The sequence below is a fragment of the Ceratotherium simum genome, chromosome X, assembly GCF_057802395.1.
Source record: "Ceratotherium simum simum isolate JZ-2026a chromosome X, ASM5780239v1, whole genome shotgun sequence".
Classification (NCBI taxonomy): Eukaryota; Metazoa; Chordata; class Mammalia; order Perissodactyla; family Rhinocerotidae; genus Ceratotherium; species Ceratotherium simum.
The window spans coordinates 58,386,881-58,409,153 of NC_141940.1; the positions used below are offsets into that span (position 1 = coordinate 58,386,881).

Consider the following 22,273-nt stretch of genomic DNA (forward strand, 5'->3'; position numbering starts at 1 on the left):
ACCCGGGCTGCCAGTAGCGGAGCGTGTGCACTTAACCGCTAAGCCACGGGTCCGGCCCAGAAATGGTAAAAAAAGTGGATTCATCTGGGATCATCCTATCATGTGTTAAAGGAGGGGTAGAAGAATCTAGAAAAACCTCTCTCAGGACATACCTCAGATGTCAATAAACTTTTTCTGTAAAGGCTAGATAGTAAATATTTTCAACTTTGTGGACCACATACAGTCTCTGTTGCATCTACCTAACTCTGCCATTGTAGTATGTGTATGGATGAGCATGGCTGAGTTCCAATGAAACAAAAAACAAAAAGCTAGTGAAGGGAAGCCTATGTGACCAAAAGAGTACTACTTTTCTAACACTGAATAACCTCAGACTGTCTCATTTAATGCATACAGCTTTGAAAGGGCCTCATTTCAGTGAAATTTTTACCCATCTTCCCAGATGTTCAGACAGGGCTAAATGACAAACTTAGACTGTTAAATCTGATATTTAAATTCTTCACTCCTTATTATGTAGCAAATCGATGTTTTCTTTTTTAAATTTGTTTCAGTGGATCACTGAAGCATCTCTCAAAATCTCCTGATTAAGAAGAATAGCTTTTTGTCCTGAGAGTACTTTTTGACCCCTATTATTACACAACTGTGTAACATGAAATGTTATGTTTCATCCATCACTGGGAATGATGACCAATAAAATTTAATGAGACTCACACAGCAGTGACTCATCTGACCCAGAAATGAAAACAATAAAAGAGTGGAAATTTTTCAAAACTTGATAATCTTTACTTCTCTATATAAATATATAGAAGTGGAGCCATCTAGTGTATATCTTTACTTATGATTCCTGTTTGTCTTTGAAAAATAGAAATTTTTGAACACCAGTTTTTAATTCTCCTAGTCAGGAAAGCACTGAGGAACAGGTATTGAGATTTTGGGGGGTTATAGATTCTGGGGTCATTAGCCCTATGTGATTTTCCTTCCATGCCCTCCTCCCCTGGCAGCTGATCACAGAAAATCAATTCTCATTAGAATCCTGTCTTCTTCCTCCTCTCCTGAAATTTGAGATGTCGCTCATCAGCTGGCCTTTTCTCCAGGCCTTTGCTTCTTGGTACTACAAACTTTGGGAGATAAATTTTTTCAGGTTAGATAGCTTTGTAACTTGTTGGAATCCCTCCATAGACAATAGTTACGAATAGGACAATGTGCCTAGGAGACTAGGTATAATATGAGCTCTGATTTTTACACTGTGTTCTCCCTTAGTACTAGGGAGTCAAGAAGTATAAGAGGGTGCCCTAGAGGATGAATGGAATGATAATGCCTTCTTCATGGAGGCAAGGTGGGAACTTGTAAAGAAGGAACTGAAGCAACGTAACTGAGTATCTGCCTCTCCTTTTGGGCTAGAGGTACGGTTGCCAAAAAAATATAGGAAACCCAATTAAATTTGAATTTCAGATAAACAATGAATACATTTTTACTATACTTATGTCTCAAGTACTGCATGGAACCTAGAGACACTAAAACATTACTTGTTCATTTGAAATTCCGATTTAACTGGTTATCTCATGTCTTTATTTTTTAAGTCTGGTAACTGTAGCTAGAGTGTAAATATCCTCAGTGGCATCTATTCAGTAGCACACCCTACAGAGCCTGGGGAATAAGCTTACTATGTCAGGATCAGAAACTGAAGACTTTGACAGGCCTTTTGTTTGTAGACTTATGGTTATCTCTGTGTGATCTAATATTTTGTGCTTCTTTCACAGTGTTTGGTAAACTCCTGTGAAGTACATCCCAGCTTGGCAGGTCCTTCCATGAAAGATAGAGACAATGCTTAAAACAACATATTTATGTGGTGCTAAATCCTAGCCTTGCAGACCAGGATGGTGGTGGTGGCATTTGTCATCTAAGTGAGAGAATGACAAGAGAAATGCAAAGCTTGGAAAGTGTGTTTTAGATTGGAGATTGTTTGGTGAAACATCTCCAAACCTGGAGATTATCCTTCCTGAGGTAATCCAGGGACGATGTTTGTATTACTGGAATGAAGGAGGCTGTTCCTCTCTTAATAGGGCTATGGGGACTGTCTGGGTGGCTGCAGTGCCTCAGATTTACAAGGCAAACCAGGGACAGTCAAAGCCAGCAAACAATAGAACAGCATCTAGTACTTTGTGCAAATGAGGAATAGTCAGGTTGGTCCCAAACAGTAAGGACTGTAAAAACTCATACACCAACTTGGTATGTAAACAAGGGCACAAAGCCCTAGAAAACATACAGCATGGTTCCAGAAATGTGAGACCATCATTAGATCGAGACAAAGGAGGCCTCTGCTTCTAATCACAACATTGTCTCAGGAGGTCAGTAGTAAATCTTGAACTCTCTATCTTAGATGTGTCAACGTGGAAAGGCAGGCAATATGTCTAACACTGCTAATTTGAAAGCTTTCATCTTTCTCAGGACTTTGAATCTGTCCACACTTTGTTAGGGCAATGCAGAATGCTATAGTGTTATGCAAGGAAGCATACGCTTGGGAGAAAAAGTACTGTAATGGAAAACATCTCTCCTTGTCACCGTATCTTGTAGCATCCATGTCATGTGTTTTTTATGCAAAATGTACTGAGGTTAGGTTTGCATATTCCTACCTTTCTCCTTACCAGAATTTTTCGTAATACTAAAACCAGAAAGGATACCCATACTACAGAGTTATAGTATAAAAAACAGTTTCATAAAATAGCATCTAGTACTAGAGTACTTGAAGGTCTTCCCTAACAAATCCCCCTGGCCCAATCTGTCAAATTTCTGGTCCTTGAGCTATGTGATCTAGCTTTGTATGGCTTTAATTGTGAGTAATATTCTAATCTTAGCTTCTTCAAAGCTGCAGCATGTAAAACACATTTTTTAAATGTCTGGTTTTCAACAAAAAATTGAGAAATGCAAAGAAGCAGGAAACTGAGACATATGCACAAGAAAAAAAGTGAGCAATAGAAACAATCATGGATGAGTCCTAGAGGAGCTATTATAAAATATGTTCAAAGAATTCAAGAAAACCAGACTTAAGGGGGTAAAGGGAGGTATGATAACAGTGTCTCATCATTTAGAGAATATCAATCAACAGATAGAAATTATAAAAAAAATGGAAATTCTGAAGTTGAAAAGTCCCACAAGCAAAATGCAAAATTCACTAGCGAGGTTCAACGGTTTATTTAAGCTGACTGAAACAGGAATCAGTGTACTTAGAGATAAGTTATTAGATATTATGATATCTAAAGATCAGAGAGAAAAAATGAAAAAAAGAAAAAAGGTCAGAGCCTTAGAAAAATGTGGGGCACAATTAAGTGTACAAGCATATGCATAATGGGAATACCAGAAGGAGAGGAGAAAAAGAAATAGAATATTCAAAGAAATAGTGCATGAAAAGTTACCAAATTTGGTGAAAACATTAATTTACATGTCCAGAAAGCTCAATTAATTCCAACTGTGATAAACATAAAGACATATGCACCCAGACACATCACAGTAGAAGACAAAGAGAAATCTTTGAAAGCAGCAAGAGAAAAATAACTACTCACTTCAAGGGAACCCCAATAATATTGACCGTTGAGTTCTAATCGGAAACAATGCAGACCTAGAGGCAGTGGACAACATACTCAAAGTTGTTTTACGTAAAAATTAAAAACAAAAAACAATTGTCAACATGAATCTTATGTTCAGCAGAACTATTTTGTAAAAATTAAAACAGTACCTGAATGTTCACATAAGTTTTATATATAACAAGCCAAAACTAGAAGCTGTCAAATGTCCACTAACTGATGAATGCATAAACAAGATGTGATATATCTGTACAATGAAATATTATCCAGCCATATAAAGGAAAGTACTGAGACAATGCTACAACATGGCTGAACCTTGAAAATATCTTCAGTGAAAAAAGCCAGACACAAATGACAACATATTGCCTGATTCCATTTATATGAAAGGTTCAGAATAGGCAAATTCGTATAAAGAGAAAGATTAGTGGTTGTCATGGGGAAGTAGGGAATGGGAAGTGACAATTAATGGGTAGGGTGATTCTTTTTGGGATGATGAAAACGTTCTGGAATTTGATAGTGATGATATATTTGCAACATGTGAATATAACAAACACTAAATTGTACATTTTATGAGTGAATGTTATTGTGTGTCATTCATATCACTATAAGGCCGTTATAAAAATGTACATATATAGGCATTCCCTCATATTAACTAGTCAATATTGAAGATATTCAATTTGTAATATCTTTTAATTCAGTTGTTAACTTGGCAAATTTCTTTTGTAACAAACCAAGTGTACTGGTTTTTCTTTTTCAACCTAAAAGGACATAATTGACATATCTTTGCACGTGAAAAGTTATCATATAACTTCTTTATTATTATTATTTTTATTGCAGTAACATTGGTTTATAACATTATATAAATTTCCAGTGTACATCATTATATTTTGATTTCTGTGTAGATTACATTATGTTCACCACCCAAAGACTAATTACAATCCATCACCGTATACATCTGCCTAATCACCCCTTTCATCATCCTCCCTCCCCCCTTCCCATACTGGATTAGTAACCACTGATCCAGTTTCTGTCCGTATGTGTGTGTTTGTTGTTTTTATTTTCTATTTATGAGTGAGATCATATGGTATTTGACTTTCTCCCTCTGAGTTATTTCGCTTAGTATAGGTCCATCCATGTTGTCAGAAATGGTCAGATTTCATCATTGTTTATTGCTGGGTAGTATTCCATTGTGTACATATACCACATCTTCTTCGTATATATGCCACATCTTCTTCATCCATTCGTCCCTTGATGCGCGCTTAGGGTGTTTCCAAGCCTTGGCTATTGTGAATAATATTGCAGTGAACATAGGCGTGCATGTATCTTTATGCATTTGTGTTTTCAAGTTCTTTGGATAAATACCCAGCAGTGGCATAGCTGGATTGCATGTTAGGAATTTTTTTAGGAATCTCCATACTGTTTTCCATAGTGGCTGCACCAGTATGCACTCCTCCCAGCGGTGTATGAGGGTTCACTTATCTCCACATCCTCTCCAATAGTTGTTGTTTCCTGTCTTGTTAGTTATAGCCATTCTGATGGGCTTGAGGTAATATCTCATTGTAGTTTTGATTTGCATTTCTTTGTTAATTAGTGATGTTGAACATTTTTTCATGTGCCTGTTGGCCATTGTATATCTTTGGAGAAATGTCTGTTCAGATCTTTTGCCCTTTTTTTTTTTTTTCAGGCTGATATTTTTATTATTATTATTGATGTTTTAATAGTTTTTAACATTGTAAAATTTTGGGTTGTACATTTTTGTTTGTCCATCACCATATATATGTCTCCCTTCACCCCTTGTGCCCACCCCCCACCCCCATTGCCCCTGGTAACCACAATACAGTTTTCTCTGTCCATGTGTTGGATTATATTCCACATATGAGTGAGATCATACAGTGTTTGTCTTTCTCTTTCTGGCTTACTTCACTTAACATAATACGCTCCAGGCCCGTCCATGTTGTTGCAAATGGGACGATTTTGTCTTTTTTTCTGGCTGAGTAGTATTCCATTGTATATATATACCACATTTTCTTGATCCAATCATCATCTTTTGCCTATTTTTTAATTGGGTTGTTAGTTTTTTTGCTGTTGACATGTATGAGTTCTTTATATATTTTGGAGATTAACCCCTTATCAGATGTATGGTTTGCAAATATCTTCATTTTGTTGTCACCTGTCATTTTGTTGATGGTTTCCCTTGTTGTTCAGAAGCTTTTTAGTTTGATGTAGTCCCATTTGTTTATTTTTTCTATTGTTTCCCTTCCCGGTCAGACATGGTACTTGAAATGATGCTGCTAAGACTGATGCCAAAGAGCGTACTCCTATGTTTTCTTCTAGAAGGTTCATAATTTCATGTCTTACATTCAGATGTTTAATCCATTTTCAGTTAATTTTTGTGTATCATGTAAGATAATGGTCTACTCATTCTTTTGCATGTGGCCGTCCAGGTTTCCCAACAACATTTATTAAAGAAACTTTCCTTTCTCTGTTGTATCTTCTTGGGTCCCTTGTCAAATTTGCCGTCCCTATATGTGTGGGTTTATTTCTGGGCTCTCGATTCTGTTCCGTTGATCTGTGTGTCTGTTTTTGTGCCAGTACCATGCTGTTTTGATTACTATAGCTTTGTCGTATATTTTGAAATCAGGGAGTGTGATACCTCCAGCTTTGTTCTTTTTTCTCAGGATTCCTTTGGCTATTCGGGGTCTTGTTGTTCCATACAAATTTTAGGATTCTTTGTTCTATTTCTGTGAAAAATGTCCTTGGAACTTTGATAAAGATTGCATTGAATCTGTAGATTGCTTTAGGAAGTATGGACATTTTAACTATGTTAATTCTTCCAATCCAAGAGCATGGAATATCTTTCTATTTCTTCATGTCTTCTTCCATTTCTTTTAACAATGTTTTATTGTTTTCAGTGTAGAAATCTTTCACCTCTTTGTGTAAGTTTATTCCTAGGTATTTTTTTCTTTTTGTTGCAATTGTAAATTGGATTTTATTATTTTTTTCTTTTTTTTCCTGAGGAAGGTCAGCCCTGTGCTAACATCTGCCAATACTCCTCTTTTTTTTTTTTCTTTTGCTGAGGAAGATTGGCCCTGGGCTCACATCCATGTGCATCTTCCTCCACTTTATATGGGACACCACCACAGCATAGCTTGCCAAGAGTTGTGTCTGTGTGTGCCCGGGATCCGAATCGGCAAACCCCGTGCCACCGCAGCAGAGTGCGCACACTTAACCACTTGTGCCACCGGGCCATCCCCAAATTGTATTTTCTTCTTAATTTCTCTTTCTGCTGTTTCGTTGTTAGTGTATAGAAACACGACGGGTTTTTGTATGTTGATTTTGTATCCTGCAATTTTACCATATTCATTTATTATTTTTGAAAGTTTTTTGGTGGATTCATTTGGGTTTTCTATATATACAATCATGTCATCTGCAAATAGTGACAGTTCACTTCTTCCTTTCCCATTTGGATCCCTTTTATTTCTTTTTCTTGCCTGATTGCTCTGGCTAGGACTTCCAATACTCTGTTAAATAGGAGTGGTGAAAGTGGGCATCCTTGTCTGGTTCCTGTTCTTTAAGGAATAGCTTTCAGTTTTTCTCCATTGAGATTGATATTAGCTGTGAGTTTGTCATATATGGCCTTTTTTATGTTGATGTACTTTCCTTCTGTAGCCATTGTATTCAGAGTTTTTATCATAAATGGATGCTGTGTCTGGTCAAATGCTTTCTTTGCATCCATTGAGATGATCATGTCATTTTTATTCTTCATTTTATTAATGTGGTATATCACATTAGTTGATTTGCGGATGTTGAACCATCCATGCATCCCTGGAATAAATCCCGTTTGATCATAGTATATGATCTTTTTAATGTATTGTTGTATTCAGTTTGCTAGTATTTAGTTAGCATCACACAACTTCTTAAAACTTCTTGAAAAACAACGATAATCTAAAGTAATGATTTTAAAAATATATTGCTGGTTTTGTAAAATATATAAGTGTAATGTGTATAGCAATAATTGTATACTAAAGGGGATAAAGGGATGAAGCTATATAGGAGTAAAATTTCTGCATTTCATTGGAATTAGGGTATTATACATCTGAAGCAGATTTTGATAAGGTAAGATGTATATTGTAAGGCATAAGCAACTACTAAGAAAATAACTCAAATTTTATTTTAAAAGATCTTTAAAGGAATTAAAATGCTACACATAAAAACATCGACTGAGTACAAATGAAAGTATTAGAAGAAGAGAGGAACAAAAAAGATGACACAGACAGAAACAAAAACAAAGTTATTTGTAAATATATCATAGCAAATCAGTAACCTAACTTTCCCCTTAAGAAAGTAGAAAAGAAGTGCAAACTAAAAGCAAAGAAAGCAGAAGGGAGGAAATAATAAAGACTAGAACAGAAGTAAATGAAATAGAAAGTAGAACAACAATAGAAAAACATCAACCAAAGTAAAAATTCAGTCTTTTTAAAAATTTAACAAGGTTGACCTTGTTAACCTTTAGCTAAACGGACCTAGAACGACAGAATACTCAAATTGCTAAAATGAATAATGAATGAGGGGATATCACTGCTGACCTTATAGAAATAAAAGGCTTATAGGGAATATTATGAACAATTGTATGTTAACACAATCTAACAAGGTTTCATGATTAAAACATTCAGCAAACTATGAATAGAATGGAAATTTCTCAACCTGATGAAGGGCATGTCTGGAAACTCACAGTTAATGGTGAAACTTCATACTTAGAGGTGAAGGATTGAAAGCTTTACCCCTAAGTTCAGGAACAAATAAGGTGTCTGGTTTTACCACTTCTATCCATTATTGTACTGCAGGTTCTAGAAAAGAAAAAGAAATAAAAGGAAACCTGATTGGAAAAGAAGGTGCAAAGCTATCTCCCTGTGCATATGACATGATCTTACATATAGGAAATCATAAAGAATCAATGGAAAAACCTTTCAGAGCTAATAAACAAGGTCAGCAAAGTGGCAGGATACAATATTAATATACAACAATAAAGTCTATTTAAATACACTAGGAGTGAACAATCTAAAAATGAAATTAAGAGGGGCGGCCCCGTGGTCTAGTGATTAAGTTCAGCGCTCTCCGCTTCGGTGGCCCAGGTTTGGTTCCTAGGCACAGACCTACACCACTTGTTTGCGGCCATGCTGTTGCGGCGATGCACATACAAAATAGAGGAAGATTGGCATAGATGTTAGCTCAGGGCAAAACTTCCTGAGCCAAAAAAAAAAAAAAGTTAAGAAAGCAATTACCTTTACAATAGCTTCGAAAATAATTAAATAGGGCCAGCCCTGGTGCCATAATGGTTAGGCATGCTTCGCTTCGGCAGCCCGGCAGCCCGGGTTCGGTTTCTGGGTGTGGACCCACACAATTCATCTGTTAGCAGCCATCCTGTGACAGTGGCTCACATAAAAAATAAGAGGAAGATTGGCAGCGGATGTTAGCTTGGGTGAATCTTCCTCAGCAAAAGTAAGAAGAAGAAGAAAATTGTAATATAATTATTATCTTTTTATTTTGCCAATAAGTGAATGACTTGTACACTAAAATCTATACACCATAGTTGAAAGAAATTAAAGAAGACCGAGATAAATGGAGAGACAATTGAATACATGGATCAAAAAACTTTTGTTAATTGTTAATATGGCAGTTCTCCCCAGATAGATCTATAGATTCAACACAAACTCCTATAAAAATTGAGGTCCATTTCTTTACAATAAATGGAAATACAATGAACCCAGAACACATTCGGATTCCAAACTTAGTACAAAGCTACAGTAATCAGGATAGGGTGATTCTGGGATAAGAATAGGCATCCAAAGAGATTGAATTAGAATATATTAACTACAGATCAATAGTGGATTTAATTTCTGTGTGGCTCGGAGGCATGCAGTCCTAAAGCTATCCAACCACCTTTATTTTGCTTACATATGTTACTTTTTCTTTCTCAGGTGTGAGTTAGCCTGTAGTCTTTGTGTCTTCCTGTTGCAGAAAATATATTTCAAAGTTCTCTTGAAGTCAATCTTCCTCGTTTTTCAAAAAACTTCTTCACCAGTCCTCTTCCACTGTGATCCTATTTTTATATTCTCAAGGTGGCTGAGGAGTTTCAAGATTCATAGAATATATTTTTGCACATTTACTTTGTTATATCTGCATATGGGATTTGGCTCATATTCAATTTACCTAACATATCATTTCCTCAGTTGAAAAAAGCGTACAGTTATATAGAGATACAATCCTACATGGTGGAACCAGGACTGAAACACAGGTAGTTTAATTTCAGATTTGATACTCTGAATAATTATGCTTTGTTGCTAGTAATTAGTGGAACAAACTTCCAAGTATGGAGATACTCCAGAAGACTTTGGGCATCGGTTAGAGAGAAAATTATGCATCTTCCCGGGACAAGAAAACCAGAATCAGAAACAGAAAGACCCATGATAGAACTATTGGAGAGCCAACAAAAGTTCTTACATTAGCCTTTGTTCTAAAATTATCATTAAATACACATAAAGTTTACTGCCTTAACCATTCATTTTTAAAGTGTTCAGTTCCGTAGTTTTAAGTACATTCACATTGGTTTACAAGCAATCTCCAGAACTCATTTCATTTTGCAAAGTTAAAATCTTTATATCCTTAATTAGCAACTCTCCATTGCACCATTCCCCAGCCCCTGAAAAGCACCATTCTAGTCTCTGTCTTTATGAATTTGACTACTCTAGGTACCTCATACAAGTAGAATCATACAGTATTTATCATTTTGCGACTGGCTTATTTCACTTAGCGTATTATCTTCAATATTCATCCATGCTGTAGCATGTATACAAATAACATTCTTTTTTTAGGCTGAATAATATTCTATTATATATACATGATGTCATATTTTGTTTATCCATTCAGCCATGGACGTACAGTTTGGTTACTCCTTCATTTTCATTATCATGAATAATGCTGCTACAAACATGGGTGTACAAACATCTCTTTGAGAATATACATTCAATTATTGTGGGTATATAGCCAGAAGTGGAATTGCTGGATCGTATGGTAATTTTATGTTTAATTTTTGAGGATCCTTCGTACTGTTTTCCACAGCAGCTACACCATTTTCCATTCCCACCATCATTGCGTAAGTGTTCCAATTTCTCTACTCCCTCGTCAATGTTTGCTTTTTATGTTTGTTTTTTAATAATAAGCATCCTAATGGGTGTGAAGTGGTATTGTAGTTTTGATTTGTATTTCCCTAATAATTAGTGATATTGATAATTTTTCATGTGCTCACTGGCCATTTGTATATGTGCTTTGGAGAAATGCCTATTCTAGTCCTTTGTACATTATTTAATTAGTTTGTCTTTTTGTTGTTGAGTTGTAGGAATTTTTGTATATAATGGATATTAATCCCTTATCAGATATATTGTTTGCAAATATTTTCTCCTATTCAGTGGGTTACCTTTCCCTGTATTGATTGTGTCCTTTGATGCACAGAAGTTTTTAATTTTGATGTAGCCCAATTTATCTATCTTTTCTTTTATTGCCTTTGCTTTTTGTGTCATATCTAAGAAATCATTGCCAAATCTCATTTCATCAGGATTTTCTCCTATGTTTTCTTCTGAGAATTTTATAGTTTTATCACTTACATTTAATTCTTTGATCAAATTTGAGTTAATTTTTGTGTAAGGAGTAAAGTAAGCATCCAACTTCATTATTTTGCATGTAAATATTCAGTTTTACTAGCACCATTTGTTGATAGGACTGTTCTTTCCACATTGAAAGGTCTTGGAACTCTTGTTGAAATCATCTGATCATATTTGTGAGAGTTTATTTAAGGACTCTCTATTTTATTCCATTGGTCTATATGTCTGTCTTTATGCCAGTACTACACTGTTGTGGTTACTGTGACTCTGTAATAAGTTTTGAACCAGGAAGTGTAAGTCCTCCAAATTTGTTCTTCTTTTTCAAGATTGCTTTGACTATTTGGGGGTCCCTTGTGATTCCATATGAATTTTAGAATGGATTTTTCTATTTCTGAAAAAATTGTCATTGAGATTTCTTAGGGATTTCATTGAATCTGTATATGACTTTGGGTAGTATTGTCATCTTAACAATATTAAGTCTTCCAACCCATGTACACTGGGTATCTTTCCATTTACATGTGTCCTTTTTCATTTCCTTCACCAACATTTTGTAGTTTTCAGTGTACAAGTCTTTTGCCTCCTTTTTTATGTTTACTCCTAAGCATTTTATTCCTTTTGATTCTATTGAAAATGGAATTATTTTCTTAATTTCCTTTTTGTATTGTAAATTATTAGTGTATGGAAATGAGATTGATTTATGTGTGTCGATTTTGTATCCTGCAACTTGGCTGAATGTTTGTTAATTCTAACAGTTTTTTGGGTAATCTTTAAGTTGTCTACATATAATATCGTATTGTCTATGAACAGAGATAATTTTATTTCTTCCTTTCCAATTTGGACGCTTTTTATTTTTTTTTCTAATTGCTCCAACTAGATCTTGTAGTACTGTGTTGAATAGAACTGGTGAAAGCAGGTATCCATGTTTTATTGGAAATTCAGTATTTGGAAAAACATCCCCCTCTCCCAGTCTTTGCATACTGGCTGTGTGCAGGGGAAGATCTTCAGTAATCATCCCATCATGAAGGCTCAAGGTCCTCTCAGGCTTTTTCTGAAGATGCATCCTCTGTAAGTATATGTGTGTGCTTTTTTTTTCTAATTTCCCCAAATGCATGGCTGTTTTTAAATGTCTTAATTTCCCTAGGAGTCTCACCTTTGCTTCTCGGAGCTTACATGTTCTATTGTATTCATCTATCTGTAATTTCTTGCTCCCAGGCACACACATGTGTGCAGTTCCCCTCCACTTTCATGCATTGAGGCCCCCACCAACTGCCTTCATTGGTCTCCAACCTGACACCTAAACTATGCCACCATTCCTCTCAGTGCCCTGATTTAGACGAGACAGAAAACCATTCCCTTGGACAGCTCCCAGTCAAGCCAGTATGTTGCAAGCATGTTCCACTCTTGCCTTTTGTCCTGATTTTGTCCCAGGAATTGGGACTGTGCTATGCTATGTAGCTCTGGAAAGGGTTGGGGAAAGGGAGAGCCAACATTTGATGAAATTTCCTACTGTTTTGTGTGTGTCTTTTTCTTGGTTAGGCATTCACTTGGTTACTGCAGTTTCTTGAATGGTTTCTAGAGATCCCACGTAGCTACTTTTGTCCATATGTTCTTGTTTATTTGTCATTTCCATTGGGAAATAGGGCCTGCAGCTTCCTAGTCTGCCATCTTGCTGATGTCAGTCTCCTCATATTAACTTTTAATTCTCAAACCACAATCGCTTGGGCCCCCATCCACATGATAACAGTACTATCTCCCTTGTTCCCTTGTGTCAGTTCATTTCTGAATCCTCAAAGAGGACCTCACATGTGCCCCTAAACCAACATCTTAGTTATAAACATCACATGGCATTCCTCTCCACACTGATCCCTCTCTTCTGTAATTGCCACTTCTCTTTGAACCTCACTCTTGCCACTGCTGAGAGTACCTATCATTCTGTGATAAGGATGGATATCTTAATACTGCTAAATTTTCCTGCTATAGAAGTCAGGCTAAATGGCTTCTCTAGCCCTCATGACCTGCTGACCTCCCAAAGACCCTACATACTAATACCATCACATTGAGCATTAGGATTTCAACACATAAATTTTGGGGGAACACAAACATTGAGAACATAGAAACATCCAAAATGGTGAGATTAGAATACCCACTTCTTCAATCCATCTAACTCTCCTCCTTACAGCCCAACCCATGCCCTCCAAGTGAAAAAATCTCATTCCACTCTCAGCTACAAAAATTATTTTATGAATCAGTGGAGTGTTATAGTCTTCAGGTAATTTAGATCAGTTGTCTATTCTATACTAAGTCTCCCTAGGCCCGCATAAATCATCCAAAAATGCCCTGATGCAATCAGAACAGGTTCTACTGTAACCAAATTAGAACAGATATTGGTGTGACTTGGTAATATTTGGAGTTATTAACTTATTCTTTTCTCATTCTGTTTCCCTCTTTCCCTTCTAATATATGAAAGCAACTTGGCTTTCATTGCCTTAGGGCAAATAGGTGGCAGGCAGGAAAACAGATACAGTTTGAAATTCTTTCTGACCTTGAGATTCTCAAAGTTTAAATCCTTAGGAGAAAAGAATTTACAGTCAGATACAGAATATCTTTAAGAAATAAAAAAAGAGAGAACTTTCTACTAGATAGTAAAATGATACTGTATGGTGGAAAAAAAAGCAGGTATTTGAGAGAGGTGTGTGAGATCCAAAAACAGAGATGGTGTGTGTACTTGCAAGTGACACCAAGTCAGTGACCAGAATTGAGAGAGGAATGACTGAGTGGTGCATCTCAGAGGACTGGACAACTTGCAGCTTGAGTGAAGATTCAGGGGTGTAAGGCAGGGAATAGAAGTCACAGAAGGCCCAGGCCTGAGATGACCGTGCAGATGGATACACTGACTTCTTTAGCTAGAGAGGAGAACGCTAAATTAAATATTGTTTTTCTTTTTTTGCTTTTGTTTCTTGATAGCCTGGTAGAATTAAAGTTTGGATTCAGAAATTTGTTGAGTTATAGCAAATAAAAAGACTATTTTCTCAACCTGAGGTTGCATTTTAAGATTTATATCCGCTAAGTAAATATGCAATTATGTGACTTGGGACAAGTGTTAACAACAAAGTATTGCCAATATGTCCAATTTATCTGAAGAACAGGACATGCAATAAACTTCTGAGTTATACCATCCCTTTTAGGAGAGTATAGAAAGGAAGAAGTAGAGGAATGAAGTCAGCAAAGTCTCAGAATAGGAGGTTCCCAGCCTTCATCTTTCCACAGAAAACTCCATTTGACACCTATTCATGGATAAAAGAACCTTTGTGGGAGTTTCAGAATCTAGGTAGGAGATCGTGACACCATGGTGTAGCCCAAGACTAAGGAGAGCTGCTTTGAGAAGGCAGGCCTGTGCCCCAGGAAGGAGGCCCACCAAACACATACCCAACTATAAACCTGGAAGCAGCCCCATCCCCATGTGGACTCGGCCCCTGCCACACTCACCCATGCTCATGGAGGCAATCCTAACTGCTCAAGGACTCAGCAGGAACTGTGTCCACTCACATCCGTATAATAGTCCCACTGGTTGCAGACCTGACTGTAGACTCTAAAGCAGCCCCATGACCCAGATCTAACCCCACTTGACTATCCCAAAAGCAGTCCTGTCTGCCCAGGGAACTGGCAGGAGTCATGCCCACTTATGCCCCAGATAAGAAGCCAGCTGACTGCATACCTGGATGTGGAACTGGAATCAGCCCATGATCTGTCTTCATCCCCATTCAACCACAGACCCAAGGTAATTCTGTTTTCTGGACACCTGGCAGGAGTCTTGCCCACCCATGACTCTGATAGCACGCCTGCTAACTGTAGACCCAGAAGCACCCCTGCTGCCTGAAGACCTGGTTCTGTCCCTGCTTGCATGCAGTCTTGGAGGGACCCCCGTCCACTCATGGACCTGGCTCCAGACCTGCTGGCAGACATAGTTTTAGCCCTGGCCACGTATGACCTGATGTCCCTGCCAAATCTCTTATACCCTGTCTTTCTAAGTTTTAGCTATCCTAGTGGGTGTGAAGTATTATTTTATGGTTTTGATTTCCATTTTCCTGATGACTAATGATTTTGAGCTTCTTGGACAAGCTTATTGGACGTTTGTATATCTTCATGTACTTATTGGGCATTTGTATATCTTCTTTGGAGAAATGTCTCTTCAAATCCTTTGCTCATTTTTAAATTGGATTATTTACCATTTTATTAATGAGTTAAGTTTTTTTAAAATTTATTCTGGATACAAGCCACTTACCAGATAGCACATTTGCAATGACTTTATCACGGTCTGTGGGCTGTATTTTCACTTTATTGATAGCGTCCTTTGTAGTACCAACATTTTTAATTTTGATCAAGTATAATTTTTTTTTCATTTGTGAATGTGCTTTTGATGTCATTTCTATGAAAGCATTGCCTACCAGACATCATGCAAATTAACTCCTATATTTTGATCTAAGAGGGTTATAATGTCATCTCTTACATTTAGGTCTATGATCCATTTACTTTTTATTTTTTTATTGTAGTAAAATATACGTTACATAAGATTTAACGTTTTAAACATTTTAAGTTTACAAATTAGTAGCATTGAGTATATTCACATTGTTGTGCAACCATCACCACTATCCATTTCCAGAACTTTTTCATTATTCCATCTGAAACTCTGTCCCAATTAAACATTCACAAGGACTCCTCCTCCTTGCTGGAATCCTTGGGCACCCTGGTACTGGAGTGGGTTGAAAGCCTGGGACAGGGTAGTCAGCTTGGCACTGGGCCCTGCTGGGTCCCTGGGTTCACAAATGCCCCCCTGGAGCCTGGGTCACAGGCATCAATTGGGAACCTGAGGCCACAGGAGTCACCCAGAGCAGCAGGAACCAGCTGGTGCTGGAATGTGCTGGAACCTGGTGGAGCCTGCTGGGAACCTGTTGCCATGGGAGCTGCCCAGGGCCCCTTGAGCTGGCTAGTGCTGAGTTAAACTGGGAGCCTATGTTCATGGGAGCATGTCAGAAACCTGGTGCCAGGAGAGTCAGCTGGTAGGCGCCTGAAGCCAAGGTAGCTGCCTGTAGCCATGGAATCACCTGTGGTCACTGGCCACCTGGGACTGCTGGAGCTCGCTAGTTCCCTAGTGGGCTGGAAAGTTGAGCTTGCAGGGACCCTCTGAAAACCTGGAGCTATTGGATCTTGCAGGCACCACTGTGAGACTGGGGTTTGACTTCGTGGGAACCTGCTGAAAGGCTGGTGCTACAGAAGCCACCTGGGTCTACGGGAGCTCCCTGAGGCCACTAGAGTCAGCGGCTGTTGGAATGAGCTGGGGGTCTGGATTTGTAGGGGCCTGCTGGGAGCCTGGTGCCACAGGCGCCACCTGGTGCAGTGGGAGCCACCTGGGATCACTGGAGCTGGCAGGTGTCAGGGTGAGATGGGGGCCTGGATTCACAGGGGCCCACCTGGTGTCTGGTACCAAAGACACCGCCTGGGGCCACTAGAGCCAGTGGGCACCAGGATGAGCTGGGAGCCTAGTGTTGCAGAAGCCACTTGTGGCCGCTAGAGTTGTCAGGCAGCTGGGTGGACAGGAGGCCTGGGTTCCTTGCAGTGGAAGCCACCTGGAACCATGAGAAGTGCCTGGGGCTGCTAGAGTAGGCCGGTGCCAGAGTGAGCCTGGTTCACTGGAGCCCACCAGAAACTTTGTGCCAAAGATGCCACTTGGGGCTGCCTGAACCAGCAGGCAGTAGGATGAGATGGGGGCCTGGGTGCCTGGGAGCCTGGTGTCACTGGATCTACCTGGGGCTGACAGAGTTGGCAAGTGAGGAAGTGAGCAGGGGCCTTGATTCGTGGGAGCCCACCAGGAGTCCTGCTGTGGAAGCTGCCTGGAGCTGTGCCAGCTGTCTGAGGCCTCTGGAATAGACAGGCATTGGGGTGAGCTGGGGTCTGCGTTCATGGGAACTCGCTGGGAGCCTGGTGCCAAGGATGCCATTTGGGGCTGCTGGAAATGCCTGTGGCAGCTGGAGTCAACAGGTACCAGGGCGAGTGTGGGGGTCTGGGTTCATGGGGGTCTGCAGGGAGCCACCTAGAGCTGCCAGAGTCAGCCTGGTGCTGGGGTGGGTCCGCTCCATGGTCCGCAGTGAAGTTGAGCACTCACCTTACCCTCCTTCTCCCCTGAGAAAGGTGTCTCTCTCCATGCTGTCCTGCCTGGGCTTGGGGAGGAGTAATGAGGTAGTGTGAATCTATCTATCTTACCTTCCTCAATGCATCCTTTCTTATTTCTGTGCTTTACTCAGGTGCCGTGATCCCTCTCCTGGAATCCTTGCTCTTGTGAAGGTATTTTCATCCATGGATAGTTCAAGTTGATTTTGGGTTGTGTTGGTGCGGGGCAGAGAGGAACAAGCAGTAGAAATTTCTATGCCACCATTTTGCTAACTTCGCTATCCTCAGAGATCTCCTCCTGATTTTGTCCTTTCAGGCCTATGTTTAAATAAGACTAGTTGTGCTCTGATGGCCAGAATTCTGGTAAGGTCCAATTAGTTATGATCCAGAAAGGATTATTTAACCGCTTAGAAAGATACTGAATTTAGCATATGGAACTAGGTTGTTTGTGTAAGGGTCTCTATGATCTTAGATGAAATGTGAACTTGGCAAATTCACCTGGCCTTTGGAGAGAAGAGGCCATCAAGTTCTGATTCTCCATCACTTGAAATATAATCTAAACTAGTAGACCTGGATTTGGTAGAGATTTCATAAATTTAGCCCCAATTTATGTATATATCACTAGCGCATAAGACATAGTAGATCGTTAATAAGTGGTTGTGACATAGGCATACTATTTTTGAAGAATATTGATGTGCTTTTACCTTTTAACATTTACTCACGAGATTCTCCATATTTTGCTAATGTGCCTATTTCCCTCATTGTTTGTGTATGCTCTGTGTATATATGTGTGTGAGTAAGGGAGCGGGTTAGGATTATAGCAGGAATGCAAAAAAAAAAGAATGTCAATATTAAACTTTTAGCATGTAGAATAGGATTTTTTCCTAGTCTGCAGCAGGCAATAATCTTAAAAAACAAATATTGTTAAGACAGAAAAAAAGCTATAAAAACTTTTTTAAAGTTTACTTTGACATATGGAGAGCCAGGTTGGTGAAACAGGAAGTTGATGTGGTATCTTCCACAGACTAGAAAGGAGATACTCCTTCCATCATTCAGTTTGGGGCTTAGTGTCTCCAGCAAGGGGGATATGATATTGAGGAAGTCCATTACATAGCAGATAAGTAGCTGGAAAACCTGTCCCTCTATCTCAAATGACTGTGGTAAGAGAAAGAGGACAGTATGATGACAGCTAGGGAACCATAGGTCTTTTGTCTCTTCCTAGACTAAGATCTCAGTGTAGGATTCTTATTAGAGAGCTTAAGGGAAAATCTGAAATCAGAGGAGTTTTTGTTCTATACCCAATTTGGGACTGTAGGAGGAGATTTCTTTTCAGTGTTCCCTCCGTATCAAAACGGGGCGGCAGCCACATCTGAGTCAAGTTGATGGATGGCATAGGAAGGCAGAGGGAGGAACCGAGTTTACTTGCTCAGAGTCTCCTTTGGCTCCTGTGTGATATAGAAGGTATTTAGAAGTTCTTGCACATCCTATGGAAATACAGGGAAAGTAGCTGATGGTGTTGTCTGGAGAGTCATCATGATACAGGCTGAGGGCTGTAGAGTGGGGGATCTTGAGCAAGGTCAGTGATTACAGAAAAATCAATAACCAACATTTGCTTTCCAATCTGAGTATAGTGTCTAAATGTGTCAGCCCTTACACTTGTTGAAAGAATATATAAATTAACAATTCCTTTTCTTATCCTTGTTAGCTCCAACCAGCCTGATCGGTGATCTCCACTATGCCATGGTAGCAAGGGGCCTGCCTCTATTAACTGCTTTTCCCATAGGTTTGACTGAGGCAAGTACAGTTATGTTTTAGTGTCCTGAACCTCTGCAGCTCTCTGTTCTGACTGCTCAGATCTGCTCAGATTTTGGCATGCCATCTAGACCATAGTGGCCTAAACATGATTTTCAAATGCAGCTGTGCAGCAGTAGCCCTGGGCAACATACATCTCTCTCCTACTAGTCAATACCTGATCAAAATGAAGCAAGCCCAACTGGACCATCAAGAAGATGGTATTCAGTCTTGACTTGCCTTACCAGGCCTGACTCTGGACATATCTCCCTATTAGTGCCATCTTGCTCTGACTGGAGCATTGGCAAGCTGGGTTGTGATAGGTCCTTTGATGTTTTCTTTTCCCACTGGCTTACACTCCAGTTTAACTTGACAGGCCAAGCTGTGGTCTGGGAATAAAGGTTTACGTAACTCTACTTCTACATTGATTTGGATAAGGTATGAATTTAAAGATCCAACAGAGCTGTGTGTGTGTTTATTTTTTTTACAGCATCTGTATGCCTCCATCTCTACGCCTAGAACTGAAGATGTCTATAGCCCTCTATTTAGAATTAAAAACAATGGCAGGGATAAGAAACAAAGGAGGAGAATTTTATTTTCGTGTTTAAATATTTTAGATATTGGGACAATAAATATCAAAAAGTCATTCAAGCTGCACTTGACATAATCTAAAGCCACACTCTTTATAACCAGAGGAAATAGATTTTATTTAAATTCAATTTGTCAAAGTACAAATATCTTTGTACAACTTATGTTGCTTTTTGTAAAACTTAAAAGGTAGTAGTACATTTTATAAGTGTCTCTCTGGATTTTATTTGTTGGTTTTACATACTACAATGCAAAGCCTGTTTAAAAGAACATACTGCAGATATTCTAAAATCGTACATTTACTTGAAAAGTTACTTTCATAAAGAAGTTTTTTCAACATTTTATCTTAAATATTTTTATAATGGAATAAACAGAAGTAAAAATTTAAAGGTAAAATACTACCCAACTAGCCTTTTTTGTTGTTTTTTAATTTTAAAAGTTTTTTGTAGTGCATATATCCTTAACATTTTCTACTGGATGAATATAACCATTAACAGAAGAACATGTATTGGTACATAAAAGATAATTATAGAATTAACCATGGCTATTGAACATTTGTTGTTTCCATGTGTTAATATTGTAGAATATCTTCTCAATTTTAATGCACTTTTAAAATTGTTTTGTTTCTTAAAACTTGTTTAACTTGATGGTAGGTGTTTATAGAGTTCACAGAAATGTTTGAGGAGAATATTACTTTGTATACAAGTGAGGCCCTGACACTCTAAAGCTGAGGTCACAATTTGTATCAATATGATATTCACTATTTTATTGCACAGATTGTGTGTATGAAATTACAATAATAATTTGACAAGACAACATACATCGTAAGGAATGCCAAATGTATATGTGTGCTTTGGAAGATGATGCAGTAAAAGAGTAAGTCTGTGAAAATTTTAACGTACTGTGATCAGCATAACAAACTGTATCAATGAGCTATTGTTTGTTTTTTTTAGCCTCAACAGAGTAAAAGCTTTCCTCTTGGTAATTGTGAGGTATTATTTAGCTATTTGGGGTATTGTTTGAATAAGAGAATGATGTTTTACTGAAAATCAGACTTTATATTTTAAACTTTAGATGTTCTCTTTCATATTAGTTATGTTCCAGATAATAGAGTACCTTTTTTTGGAAATAGAAAATGTTTTTAACTTCTCACACTCTAAACTTAAAAATTACCAATGCCTTTATAACCTTTCATACTTTGGTCACTGTCAATTTCTCTTAAAGATTTTAACATTTTAAAGTAATGAGGCTAAACCTAGATGATCAGATTTCCACTTATATTATCAGCTACAACAACACATACACTTAACACCTATATGTAATTCATGTTTGAAAACTTGTTTTGGTTTCACAAATGAGAGCAATTGTAACTACATATTAAAATGACACAAGAATTTTCATGTTTGATTACTAATTGAAGGAAATAAAACATGTTTCTTCTTTTTTTTCCATCCTACTCCATTTCTTGAAATTATCCAGTTTCCTTCCTTTTGAAAAAGATAGCTTTATGGTAGCTTCATCATCACAACACATGCACCAGCTCTTCCAATGTTAACAGGAACTTCCTAACACAAAAAACAAAATCAAGGAAAGAAATACTGTTTGGATGAACTCTGTCTTTAGCATAATATAGCGTGTCAAGTTGTAAAAGTCCTTGGCTATTCTGGTCCAACCTTCACCTTGTATAAAGATAAGGGAAAATGCAGCCCAAATAACAGTCCAGTGTGGTGGAAAGAACATAGCCTCTTAAATGATGTAGACCTGAGTTTGGGGAGCAGGTGATCTTGGGTAAGTTTCACCTCTCTGATAATTTTCTCACTTGAAAATTTACAGCTAATACCACTCATCCTTTAAGGTTTTTGTTAGGGTTAAGTGAGATAATAAATGAAAATAATTTGGCATATAGTAGTTATAATCCTATTATCTGTTAGTTCTCTTTCTAAAGTCACACAATGAAACAGTGAAAAGCCAGCAATAGTATCTAGGTCTCTTAGCTACTATTCTACAATTTTCAGAAAGTAAATTCCACAGGCTTTGACAAACATTTTGATTATTGTATTTGACCTAACTCCTTGTTTCCTACAATTTTTTCTTCCAGTTCTATCTGGTCCTCAGCATTGATAAAGTAAGGAGCTACATGCATGGCAGAATTTGAGTCTTTCTGAGGATCTTAATGAATCAAATTGTTGGAGGAAATAGAAACACATAATGAGCTGTCATTATATTAACACATTTATTTAAAACAGTAACCAGCTTACTGTGTAGAATACAAGCATCATGAAGTAAGTATACGAGAAGGTGAAGTTTGATGCCAAATACAAGGTTGGCCTGTTTGTGGAAATGGTGAAGAGTTAATCATACTTCATTTTTTTTTTCTTTTTTGGTGAGGAAGATTCGCCCTGAGCTAACATCTGTTGCCAATCTTCCTCTTTTTTTTTTTTTCCCCGCTTGAGGAAGGTTAGCCCTGAGCTAACAGCTGTGCTAATCTTCCTC

The 22,273-nt window shown here is 38.1% G+C and overlaps 1 protein-coding gene and 1 long non-coding RNA gene across 3 annotated transcripts in view; one reads left to right on the plus strand and one right to left on the minus strand.

Moving 5' to 3' along the window:
- The window catches only part of LOC147911863 (uncharacterized), a 70,942-nt gene that overhangs the window by 18,144 nt on the left and 30,525 nt on the right, over positions 1 to 22,273 (plus strand). Inside the window, exons 1-2 of one of the 2 annotated variants that reach the window (XR_015550396.1) lie at positions 1 to 17,575; positions 19,107 to 22,062. The exon at positions 1 to 17,575 is cut by the window's left edge and continues 18,144 nt beyond it. This is a non-coding gene — a long non-coding RNA (uncharacterized LOC147911863). Of the gene's footprint in view, positions 22,063 to 22,273 lie in introns of both variants that reach the window. The other variant, XR_015550395.1, reaches the window with a different exon arrangement.
- The window catches only part of KLHL4 (kelch like family member 4), a 120,802-nt gene continuing 119,406 nt past the window's right edge, over positions 20,878 to 22,273 (minus strand). Inside the window, exon 11 of the mRNA XM_004436747.3 lies at positions 20,878 to 21,345. Within this exon, the coding sequence (XP_004436804.1) occupies positions 21,286 to 21,345 (60 nt within the window). The 3' untranslated portion in view covers positions 20,878 to 21,285. The remainder of the gene's footprint in view (positions 21,346 to 22,273) is intronic.